Source organism: Dermochelys coriacea, chromosome 4 (genome assembly GCF_009764565.3).
Source record: "Dermochelys coriacea isolate rDerCor1 chromosome 4, rDerCor1.pri.v4, whole genome shotgun sequence".
In the NCBI taxonomy this organism is placed as follows: domain Eukaryota; kingdom Metazoa; phylum Chordata; order Testudines; family Dermochelyidae; genus Dermochelys; species Dermochelys coriacea.
The window spans coordinates 15,091,154-15,104,131 of NC_050071.1; the positions used below are offsets into that span (position 1 = coordinate 15,091,154).

At 46.2% G+C, this 12,978-nt stretch overlaps 1 protein-coding gene across 1 annotated transcript in view; it reads left to right on the forward strand.

Moving 5' to 3' along the window:
• Positions 1-785: 785 nt before the first annotated feature.
• Positions 786-12,978, forward strand: part of FRAS1 (Fraser extracellular matrix complex subunit 1) — a 302,180-nt gene continuing 289,987 nt past the window's right edge. The window contains 2 exon segments of the mRNA XM_038399497.2: positions 786-1,644; positions 11,530-11,561. Of these exon segments, the coding sequence (XP_038255425.1) occupies positions 1,566-1,644; positions 11,530-11,561 (111 nt within the window). The 5' untranslated portion in view covers positions 786-1,565.

The window sequence follows — 12,978 nt, forward strand, 5'->3', positions numbered from 1 at the left end:
ACTCCTTTTCTTTTTGCGAATACAGACTAACATGGCTGCTACTCTGAAACCTAAGAGACAGTGTTTGTCCCAACAATTGAAATAGACCAAGGAGAGGAGGACAGAGTGAGGTAAAGTGGTTGTTCAGGGTCACACAGCTGGTCATTCTCTTGTCTCCTAGTCCAGTGCCTTAGCTACTGGACTATGCTGCCCCACCATAAGAGCTCAGATTTTTTTTTTAATGCTAGAGTATGCTGCAGTATGCCACAAAACACTGGGCGGCTGCTTGCTTAGGGCCAGATCCTGTTTTCTCGGCAGGCAGTGGCAAAACTCTCTTTGACTTCAGTGGGACCAGGATCCAGCCCATAGCCCGTGTTACTGGTACTAAGTATTAACTTTCTCAATGGGAGCTGCCGGATCGCAGGAGGGAGCTTGCTACCTTCCCCCTTCCTGGCTGTGTGGCACTAGTTTGGACCCAGGCTCAGACAAAAGGCCAGCTTGTAAACTCCGGCGGAACGAATAAGGGGATCAGGTTGCTCGCTCTCTCACGTGACTCTCTGCCAGTTCCTTGAGTCCCGGGGTCCATTTTCACACAGAGAGGGGAGGAGCGTCTCGGGCTCCCCGCTCCAGGTTTATTTGGTCATTTTCTGCAGGCACGTTGCCTTGGGCTCCCTGGAGCTCACTCGATTTCCTCCTTGCAGGTTCTTTTTCTCTTTGCAACGGCCCCTTTCTGATTCCCACCCTGCCTTTCCTTCCCGCTCACCCCTCTCTCCTCCAAGACCACATTGCAGAAGGAGCTTTGCAGGGATCTGCTGAGCTGGGGGAAAAAATAATACACTCTCAGGCAAATGTGGGGAAGGAGGGGCAACAGTGCCACCCCCCCCACCAGCAGCGCTGTTTGATTCTTCTGCTTCTTTTTAGCCCTCGCCTGCACTGAGATCAGCCCCAAGAGCAAGCAAGGCTCATGTTGTGTCTTTGCAGGAGAACGGGGCTGGGCACAGAACCGCAGCGCTGGAGAAAGTTTCCTGGGAGGGAGCCTCGCCGAGGGGATCTTATTTGCCAGCCGGGCTGCTGGTGAGAAAGGGGGCTGCGCACCCGAGCCCCCCCCCCACCCCAGCTTTGATTCCTGCCCCTCTGCGCAGAGCTGGGCGTCGGGCTGGTGTCAAGTGAACTTGAAAAGCTGATTTGCAGGCAGACCTGCCGCGGTGGGTTTCTTCTGCGGCGCTCGGAGATGGAAGGGGGCGAGGGGGGTCTCGGCCACGGGGAAGTTTGCCGCGGAACGAATCCGGATTCAACTTTGGGACCATGCTGCTGATGGGCTCGTGTGAGCAGCTGCTGAGCTAAGGACACAGTCACTCCCTTTCCACGCGCTGGGCATGTTTGTGCTGCTGGACCCTAAAACCACTTTGATCCTTTCAATCGAATTCAACCGAAGCAGCCAGGAGCACCGGGAACGTTTGAAAGTGGGCTGAGTTGTTGGGTCTGCCCCCCACCCCATCAGCGCCCCCCAAGAAAGGGCGCAAGGAGGAGGTTTTGCAGGGGGGCTGCGTGGGTGCCCGGCTCCACACTCGGCTTCGCCTCTGGCAATGGATTACCTGGAAGCGTGGCTCCGGGTCGCGCTCCTCTTGGCTGGATTTGCCGTGTTGCCCCAGCAGCAGGCGGCCGGTGAGTACAAAGCGCGCCCGGGTTGTGCGGGTATCGACTTCGTGTAGTCACAAGGCGGGTTGCACGCGTTAGGAATTCTCCCCGCTGAAGATGGCTCTGATCCGGGTTCATCCCCCCCCCCCCCGCCCCCGGCCGTGTGCCTGTCCCCTCTGTTGGCCCAGGGTCATTCAATGTAGTCGCCTGCAGAATCCCCCGCTGCATAATTCAGCCGGTGCTCAGAGGGAAGCACTCACCGGAGCGGAGAGGTTTGCTGGAAGGGGCGCAGGGCTGTGAAATCCATAAAGGCAGCAGCAAACCCACCACGCTGGGGCGGGAATCCGAGCTGACCTCGGGCATGCGGGGAGCTGAACGGCGGCAGGGGGGTCGCGGGAGCGCAAAGCGAGCAGGACCCCCGGGGCGGGAGGGATTGTGCCGACGGCCCCTTGCTCCCCGCCCGGTTTTTCCTGCGGGCCGCCTGCTCTGCAGCGCGCGCGCGCAGCCCCCTGGCGCGGGCCCTTGGAGGGGGGGGGGCGCCGGGGTTGTGTGCACGCGGCGGGGGGGGGGGGCTTTGCGCACCGCTCCCAGCCCTGGGGGTTCGTGCCTTACTCAGCCAGCTGCGGGAGGGAGCGGCTCGCCTGGCTGCAAGCGGGGAGAACGGGGGCCCGGGGCCCGCCTTGCTTCTCCTGTGCCCCCGGGCTCTTGGCGCTCTGCCGCCGTCCCGGTTGCAGGCGGTGCCCCAGGCAGGACCAGGCGTGGGGCTTGGCAGCGCGCGAGCTGGGGTCCGAAGCAGCTGGGGAAACTTCTCCGCCTCGCGCCTCTTTCCCACTGGGTGGGGGGCTTGCTGCTGCTTTCTGGCCTGTGGCGCCCCCTCCCAGGCCTCTGCCGGTCTTACACACACACACTGCAGGGTTCAGAGTAGCAGCCGTGTTGGTCTTGTATCCGCAAAAAGAAAAGGAGGACTTGTGGCACCTTAGAGACTAACAAATTTATTTGAGCATAAGCTGTCGTGAGCTACAGCTCGCTTCATCGGAGGCATTTGGAAAAAATGCAGGGTGTGATGCCCCCCAACACACGCATGTGCCCTGTCTCGCTCTCCCTCCAACAGCAGACAGGCCAATCAAAGACATCACCTCAGTGGTTCTCAACCAGGGGGGTACGCGGAGGTCTTCTGAGGGGTACATCGACTCATCTAGATACTTGCCAAGTTTTGCAACAGGCACTAGCGGAGTCGGTAGTGTCTACAATTTCATGCAGACAGTGACCTGTTTATACTGATCTGTGTACCATACACTGAAATGTAAGTACAAGACATATAATCCAGTTGATTTATTTGATAATTACGTGGTAAAAGCGAGAAAATAGGTGAATTTTCAGTGACGGGGTGCTGTGACACTTCTGCATTTTCACGTCTGCTTTTGTAAGCAAGTCGTTTTAAAGTGAGGTAAAACTTGGGGGTATGAATCAGACTCCTGAAAGGGGTACAGTAGTCTGGAAAAGTTGAGAGCCACTGCATTACTGCACACACCCTGTGTCTCTCGCACAATAGGGGCAGTAATGCAGTACTTGCACTGGCGGGTAGGACTGGCGCAGCGGGGCGGGATTTTTTACAAAGCACCTCAATGACTGGGGAGCACATCTCCCCTGAGCGGGGTGCCTATGTAGCTGTCCAGTCCTCCCTGACCAAACAGGGCCTTTCCATCTCTGTGACTGAGCTGGCACTTTTGTTCTCAACCCCACTCTTCAGCCACTTCAAAAACCCCAACGCTCAAATTACCCTCTGAGCTGCAATGTCTTATCCTTGCTCTTGGCCCAGGAATAAATCATAATAATTAATAACAACAAGTTGAAGAAAATCCACTAGCTATTTCTCAGTTACTGAAGAATGGGTGGGGGGAAATTTCAGGTCCAGGTGGGTTTCACGCAATGTGCAGTGTGTGTTATTACTGCTCAAGGCAGCCGGGACTTGCATGATGTTTTGCCGGTGGATTTTACGCTGGTTTCTAAAGGGAACGTGCTGTGTAGAAGGGTATGTTCCCTGCTTTCTGCCCCATCTGCTGGTTTTGATTCTTCCCCCTCCTCCTCCTTCATCAGTGTGGAAGTGGAATGGAGGGGTTGCCAGCAGCCAGTATCTGGTAGTGCGATCATACTTCATAGCTGCTTTTCTCCATGCTACGTGCCACTTTGCATAGCATTACTGTCATTTTGCATCCTTCCATGCTACGCAATGGAGGGGAAACAGATGACCCTACGCATGTGAAATTTAGCAGTTCCTTTAGGAACCACCACTCTTGACTTTCATTTATATTTAAACCATAGTGATTCATTAACTTAAGCTTTATTGAACTTAATACACTCAAGGTTCTTAGTCAATAAGTTATCTCAGTCAATAGGTAAAATCTCCCAAATCACTTAAAAAGAAAAGGAGTACTTGTGGCACCTTAGAGACTAACAAATTTATTTGAGCATAAGCTTTCGTGAGCTACAGCTCTCTTCATCGGATGCATGCAGTGGAAAATACAGTGGGGAGATTTTATATACACAGAGAACATGGAACAGTGGATGTTACCATACATACTGTTATGAGAGTGATCAGGTAAGATGAGCTATTACCAGCAGGAGAGCGGGGGAGGAAGGGGAACCTTTTGTAGTGATGATCAAGGTGTGTTTATTTCCCCCCTTACTGTTCCTCACACGTTCTTGTCAACTGCTGGAAATGGCCCACCTTGATTATCACTACAAAAGGTGTTTTTTGTTTTTTTCTCTCTCTTTCTCTCCTGCTGCTAATAGCTCATCTTACCTGATCACTCTCATTACAGTGTGTATGGTAACACGCATTTTTTTCATGTTCTCTGTGTATATAAAATCTCCCCACTGTGTTTTCCACTGCCTGCATCCGATGAAGTGAGCTGTAGCTCACGAAAGCTTATGCTCAAATAAATTTGTTAGTCTCTAAGGTGCCACAAGTACTCCTTTTCTTTTTACGGATACAGACTAACACGGCTGCTACTCTGAAACCAAGTCACTTAGGAGCCTATGTTTCATTGAAAGTCCCTGAGACTCAGTTTCCTTAGGCACTTTGGAAAATGTGACCAGGCAGCAATAGTTATCTTTGTCAATAACAGCGACTTTTTACTAGTTCCTAATAGGTGTGGGTGTGTTAGCTGAAGAGCAGCATTGTCAGTTGTGACATCAGATCATCCAAACTGTGTGTGTGTGAAATCACGAGTGACGCACCCTCCTTCCTGACAACAACAATCTGGATAGAGCACAATATTAACATCCCTGAGTTTAGGGAACCCAACACAAAAGTGACGATGAGTTGGGTTCCTCTCACCCACCCAAGATAGTTCAGTATGTGAATGAGAATGTATTTCTTGAGGTGCAGGGAGATGCTTTTCTTTCTTCTATGTTGGGTTTAGCAGAAGATCATTCATCTAAAAGACCATTGGGTTACTTGGAAACGCAGGCAAAGCTTCTATAAACTCGAATGAAAAATACGTTATACACACATATTGTATCGTATTAGTAGAGCCCTGCAAACCTGCCGATTTCTGTTTTATATCCACGGATCGTTTTTGCAGGTTGCGGATGGATGAGGATCCAAATTTTATATCTGGAACGCTGCAAATTTGTGGATGTCCGCGGATCGTTTTTGCAGATTGCGGATCGAATGCAGATATAAATTTTTATGCATGTGGGGCTCTAAGTAAAGTGTCAGGGAGCACTCTCGGTGACTGCCTTGAGGGCAGGACAGTTCAGTAGTAGAAAAGTTGGCAAAAATGTAGCTAGAATATCTTTGAAAATCTATGTATGTCAAGTCACGCAGTACGGGATGAACACAAGTGTTTGAAGAGGACTGTCTCCCATTACAGTTTGTGAGCAGGTGAACTATACCTTTGCTTTAGTTAGAGAATCAGACTTTGTGTTTTTCCTGTGCAGTCATTAAGAGGCATGTCTGGTGCTGCTGAGGGGAGCCAGTGTGGTCAGGTGAATAGAATGTGGGACTGAGCATCAGGAGATGCAGATTCTAAGCCCACCACTGCCCTGTTGTGTGATCTTGGGCAAATCAGAGTGGATTTTAATGGCTGAAGCTGTTGTTATTGGGCTTCTCAATTTTTAAAAATAAATTAAAATATGTAGGACACAAAAGTAAAATGGAATATAGTAGAGCAAGGGAAAAATCATGTGCAGGAAAGTCTCTCTCGGTGGTGAATATTTATAACAAAACCATTATAAACGGACAAACTGGAAAAACTCCCTGGGCTTGGCTGCTTGTTACAGTAATGCTCCTTTACACCATAATGACAGGTTTCAGAGTAGCAGCCGTGTTAGTCTGTATTTGCAAAAAGAAAAGGAGTACTTGTGGCACCTTAGAGACTAACACATTTATTTGAGCATAAGCTTTCGTGAGCTACAGCTCACTTCATCGGATGCATTCAGTGGAATGTAGCTCACGAAAGCTTATGCTCAAATAAATTTGTTAGTCTCTAAGGTGCCACAAGTACTCCTTTTCTTTTTACACCATAGTGGCTATGCAAAAGGGCCATACAGGACGTGTAAATGGAATCTTGTAACTTGAACGCATTGCCAGAGTGCTGTAAAGAGATCTGAGTATAACTGAGATCAATCAAATCCAGTGTCTTTAACTTGAATCCAATCCTATGTCCTCTGGGTGAGGGAATCTTCCCAAGCCTTTCTCTCTGTTCTGAGTCCAAAGTCACAACTCTGAGGACCCGACCCGTTTCCCATTCACATCAATGGGAACACAGCCAATTGACTTTAGTGGAAATTTGATTGGGTCCTTATGGTCTTTCCCCTGATCAAAGGAAAATCATCCCTTACTTGCCAAGAACCAGATTATGCCTTTGCAATCTGTTACACCTGGACTAAAGACCAATTCAATAGATAACTCTCAGTTTTAAGCAACCACTTTACTGTAGACCCAAGGATTCTTGTACAATTTTGCTTCATCTGTTTTTAAAGGCATCCTCTCTACCAGACAGCCAAGTTCTGTTAATCCTTTGGGAGGTTCCTTAAGGCAGTTGTCACTGCATTCTTTTTTTCTTTTGTAATTTCTTGTCACATCTTTAGTAGCCAGATGTGCGCAGCTGTTTGAAGAGGACTGTCTGCCAGAAAAATCAATAAAAGAACTGTCATTCAGTTCATTCACAATTTCATTCCCCTGCCCCATTTTTTGACTTATTGAGATAGAATGTGTGAAACTATACCTCACCAATCATTTTCTTGGGTAACCTTTCTCTTTCATTATTGTCAGTTTTCAGAGTAGCAGCCGTGTTAGTCTGTATTCGCAAAAAGAAAAGGAGTACTTGTGGCACCTTAGAGACTAACAAATTTATTAGAGCATAAGCTTTCGTGAGCTACAGCTCACTTCATCAGATGCATTTGGTGGAAAAAACAGAGGAGAGATTTATATACACACACAGAGAACATGAAACAGTGGGTTTATCATACACACTGTAAGGAGAGTGATCACTTAAGAGAAGCCATCACCAGCAGCAGGGGGGGGAAAGGAGGAAAACCTTTCATGGTGACAAGCAAGGTAGGCTAATTCCAGCAGTTAACAAGAATATCAGAGGAACAGTGGGGGATGGGGTGGGGGGGAGAAATACCATGGGGAAATAGTTTTACTTTGTGTAATGACTCATCCATTCCCAGTCTCTATTCAAGCCTAAGTTAATTGTATCCAGTTTGCAAATTAATTCCAATTCAGCAGTCTCTCGTTGGAGTCTGTTTTTGAAGCTTTTTTGTTGAAGGATAGCCACTCTTAGGTCTGTAATCGAGTGACCAGAGAGATTGAAGTGTTCTCCAACTGGTTTTTGAATGTTATAATTCTTGACGTCTGATTTGTGTCCATTCATTCTTTTACGTAGAGACTGTCCAGTTTGGCCAATGTACATGGCAGAGGGGCATTGCTGGCACATGATGGCATAGATCACATTGGTAGATGCGCAGGTGAACGAGCCTCTGATAGTGTGGCTGATGTGATTAGGCCCTATGATGGTATCCCCTGAATAGATATGTGGACAGAGTTGGCAACGGGCTTTGTTGCAAGGATAGGTTCCTGGGTTAGTGGTTCTGTTGTGTGGTGTGTGGTTGCTGGTGAGTATTTGCTTCGGATTGGGGGGCTGTCTGTAAGCAAGGACTGGCCTGTCTCCCAAGATCTGTGAGAGTGATGGGTCGTCCTTCAGGATAGGTTGTAGATCCTTGATGATGCGTTGGAGAGGTTTTAGTTGGCTTATCTTAAGTGATCACTCTCCTTACAGTGTGTATGATAAACCCATTGTTTCATGTTCTCTGTGTGTGTATATAAATCTCTCCTCTGTTTTTTCCACCAAATGCATCCGATGAAGTGAGCTGTAGCTCACGAAAGCTTATGCTCTAATAAATTTGTTAGTCTCTAAGGTGCCACAAGTACTCCTTTTTTTATTATTGTCAGTGTCAGTGATAGGAACTAGGGTATTAACGGTGAGTGAATGATGTTATACATCAAAGTATTTGGGATGTGCTTGCTATTCAGAATAATGTTGCATTATCATTGAGAAAGTCTAGGTGTAGAGAAACCGTAATGAGAAATGAATGAAAAGAAATGTATGAAATAACGCCATTTGTGTCAAATTCCGTTCTCAGATAGATGTGATTTCAGTGGGAGTCACATGAGCGGATCTGTGGGTAGAATGTGTCCCTTTTTGTGTAGTATGATTTAAGAACTGGAATTCAAGCAAACGTTTAAAGTGATAACATTTTTGATGTATTTATACATATATAGTTATTTGTATATTTACTGTGCCTTCAGTTTTTCAATGGGAGCCAAGCACACCAATGCAAGGATGGATACTGGTTTTAAGCATAAGACCTTACTTCTGAAGAGAGAACTAGAATGTAGCCTTTGGTGACACTGGAAGAAGAGAATAAACAATCCCCTGAATGCAAAATGGACCAAATCTTGGAAATCCTCATTCATGCAAAACATCCATTTAAGTTAATGGGAGGTTTGCCTGAGTATGGACCACGGTATCTGATCTTGCTAAGAACGTGAGAGGTTAGCCGTTCTGATTCACTAAGCAGTAATCCCAGGATAAGGAAGGGCAATTGCAGCAAAGGATATTTATCATTCAGTAGCTGATGGAGGAATCAGTTACTGGGGGCAAAACCCTTTCTGTATACAACGGGGTTTTTTTTTTTTTTAAATTGTCTAGAAGCCCCTCTAAAGTTGTGTTCTTCTACCAGTGAAAAGATTCAACTTTTCAATCCATGCCTCAAAGTACCCGCAGTTCCCATTTCAAGGCAAGTGGGACAATGAATATTGGAGAGAGAGAGACAGACAGATTTATCTGTGTCCAGAGCAATTGATTACATAAAAAGCTACAAACCTAAACTTGCCCATTCTTGTTTTCCCCACAGTCCTTTTGGTGTGCTGAAAACGCCGGGGAGGGCTGTCCATTTTCCCTACCTCTTGCACTGGGGACCTGCCTCCTAAAGCAGTGTCTTGGTACACTGGACTGGTTATTTTGGGATATCTGCCTTCTCACAGAGATTCATTCTGTCCTTTATTTTATTGCGTATGGTAGCAGACTCCTCTCCTGCCTTTCTCGATTAGTCTCTGCACTTGACCTCTGGATGAGAAAGCAGGCAAGTAGTTTCCTGCAAAGCTAATGCTCATGACACTTTATCAGTGGTCTGGCAGGTGTATGGTGTAAGCGAGTGCCCACCCCTTTTTGGAGATCAACTGCTAGGCTTTCTGATGCCTTCTTTGTTTCTGTGTTCTCACTCTAGCTCGCAGCCAAAATTCCCTGCTCTGCTGCCAGCCTGGCTATCCCATGTGCCAGGCGAGACCAAAACCTTGGTTTGGTTTGGGTTTTCCCCTGCTACTGAGCACGTAGTCTCTTGATTTGCTTCCCTTCAGTTCACTTATTGGTGTCACTTTTTTATTTTGATTAAACTAGCCTTGTATATAATGTGCTACTTAGTAGCCTTACGCCTGCTCCCAGAGAAGCCCAAGGGGCTGTTTCCAATGGGGGCAGAATTCAGTCCTGAATGTGCAGTTTTCAAACCTATCGTGATGCATGTTAGGGACAAGATGGTAACCCGCACATTTTACACAAATTGCCTAAACGCCAGATGAGTTTTATTATAGGTAGATGCATATTAAAGTGTTCTGGCTTGACGGCTAATTAATTGGAAGGAATACAATTTTGTGGAGGTGGCCAGCTCAAGGAATTAAAAGAGGTATATGAAGCGTTCATCTCTAGGTCACTAATTCAGACTCAGGCCAGGAAGCTGTCACTTTCTGATCTTTGGCCTGTGTGAAAGGTACACGGTGCTGTGTGAGGTACAAGGAGTTAATTGTGTCTGTCCTGTACCTAGTGGACGGGTGCCCATGTTACAAAAACTACCACTGGGGAGACACCAAACTGGGAGGTCAGTTTGCTGGCAGTGTTGCTGGAGAAGCCAAGGAATGCCCTGGCATAGAAACTAAACTACCCTCCCCATAGGTGCAGGTCCCTCCTGGTCAGCTTTGAGGCCCATTGGCTCAGTGTGGGTGAAGCTTGTTGACCATCATGTCCATGCTCTCTGGTCCTGGGCTGTTTTGACCTCAGCTGGAAGGATGGACACAGCCAAACGAGGAGGCCTTCCTGAAGGAACAACATTAGCCCGCTATTCAGTCAGAAGAAAGGCCATGAAAACAGATGTGCTAAAATTGGGCGGGGTCAAATGTGTAAGAGTTTGAGAGAGACAAGATGGGTGAGGTAATTAATATCTTTTATTGGACTGCCTTCTGTTGGTGGAGGAGACAAGCTTTACAGCAACAGAAGCTGGTCCAATAAAAGATATATCTTTACCTCTCCCCTCCCGCCCCGTATCTTGGGATCAACACGGCTATAACAACACTGTGAATGATAAAAGCTTGCCAGTGGGCAGTGCCAAGCAGAGTACCTCAGACAGCACCCTATGAGAGATCGGGGGAGTCAATAGATGCCACCCAGAGGCACTCTGCTCGAATGGGTGAGATAATTGCCTCTCTCAGGCAGTACATCAGACATGACTATCCAAGGACCAGTGGCAATGGGTGGTGAGGGACTATATTTTGGATCGATGGCGCATTTATTGGCAGATAGACAACTTACTGCATCCCTGAGCCCAGAGGTTCTCCCTTGTGGTTCAAGCAGCATCCAGCTGCATCTCGTGTGACAGCCTCAGGACCATACAGGTAGTATATATATTGAATGGATGCAGCCCACATAACACAGAGAGAGCTGCATATGCGGCCCTCAGTAGTAAATAGGTTCCAAAAGAGCCTCCTTCATTATAACAGGACTTATTGTGGTCACGGGCAGTTTAACTGTCATCCCTCCAGTTGTGGCTTCTTGAGCTCCTCCTCCTGCCTCCGTGGAGCTCAAGAACAAACAGCATGCCAGCTGATTATGGCCTGCCCTCTCTATCCTCTTGATGGTGGATGGATGGATGCGCATGATGTCTCTGGAAGCTGCTGCCATGATAAAGTGGCTACATTACTTACCTCATTCTAGTTCGTTGTTTGTGCTGCCTTCCGGATTTGAAGGTGACCAATGCCAAGAGGAGGTGAACAAGGAGGTGCTAGGACTGAATGGAGTTTTCAATGGACTGATTGAGCAAGTGGTGATTGATAGAGCTGCATTGTCTTAAAGCAAATAGAAAAAGGACAAAAAAATTTGGATTCATAAAAACATTTCCTTTTCTATATTTGGTTGCTTTTTGTCTTGGCATCCCTAAAAAAAACCCTAGTGACATTCAGGGGAATTGTGGATGCTCAAAGAATGCAAGGTCAAGTCGTTTTGAAGCACTGGTTTATGCGTGAATCTATTGATATCAGCTTACTTCTAATCGACTTTCTTTTTGGTCCTACAGGTGCTTGTGTCTACCAAGGCTCATTGTTTGAGGTAGGTGAACCTTAATATGTTTCATGGTTACATTCAGGTTGATAGGCTGCACTTATGACTCAACAAGTTTTGTCAGTGCCACATGACTTCCGTGGCACAAATTGTAGTGATGCTTTCATGAATATGCAATGGGGCGAAATTCTGGCCCCGCTGAAATCCATTGCAAAATTCCTATTGACTTCAGTAGGGTCAGGATTTCACCCATGGTCTTTGTCAACCCAACCAGGCTACTGTTGAGCAAGACTCCATGCATATTGACAAATTTGGCTCTTTGTTTGTCCTGTGCATTTTAAACAATGGGATTCAGGAATGTGCAAAACAAGACTGGCCAGCAAGTGTTATCTAAAATCTCCCTGTATATTCTGCATGTATTTGATGTTTTGCTATCAGTGATGATCATTTGACACTTTTGTTCTGGAAAACTTCATATTCATTGTGTGCTGTGACTTCTCCTTTTTTAAACTAAAAGTATGACTCTTGCATTTTTTTGCTGTGACAAAACCATGATTTCTCCATTTGATTGTCATTTTTCACAATTGCAAATAATTCACCTTAATCATTGGGCAGATATGTGATGGAGGGAATCTCATGCAAATAGTACTTTTCCATACAATACTTGGCTGCCTCAATTTGATATTCAAACAGTAAAAAGAAATTGACAAGAACATTGCTTCTGAAGTGCTTACACACAGGTGTGCTATCACAACGAAACTACACAATGGTTTGTTGTTGTGGAATCTAAAGTAGTGTGCGTCATGTTTATTTATTAGCTAGACTGGGTTTATATGTTTTATTTTCCTTAATACCCCCCCTCCAGCAAAGTTATTGCAGTGTCTTTGGAATCTATAACTATTTTATAATCTCAAGTTCTAAAGGAGTTGGGTTCTTTTTGCCTTCCAACCTTGACACTGACCCTTTTAAAGTTCTCCTGCACTTTAAAGGGGGAAATGAAGTGGAATTGATTTACATCACCGTGTCTTTGGTGGATGGCTTGGGGAAAAGCCGAAGCAGATTGTGTTCATTTGTTTCCATTAATAATACGCTATGGAGCATCACAGTGTTTTAAAAGAGATTGAAAAGTCTGTCTACACTCCATCAACTCTAATAAATTGTGTGGCAGATCATTCTCTTCTACTCATTTTATCTCAATAAGAACTGTAATATAATATAATAAGGGTATAGGATCACTGAATGATGATGACGTGTGTGACATTTACAATTCTATTTTTTTTGGCTTTGTACGCTTGTCTAGATGATGGAGTTGATGAAGATACAGAATAAATTGAAGGTTGTTTTTGTTTAAATTACAGAAATTAAGAATCAGTTATGGAAACCTTTACTCACTTTAAGTAATTCCTTACTCAGTGTGTTGATGTCAGTGGGATTACTCGTGGCATAGGATACTACTCAGTGAGTG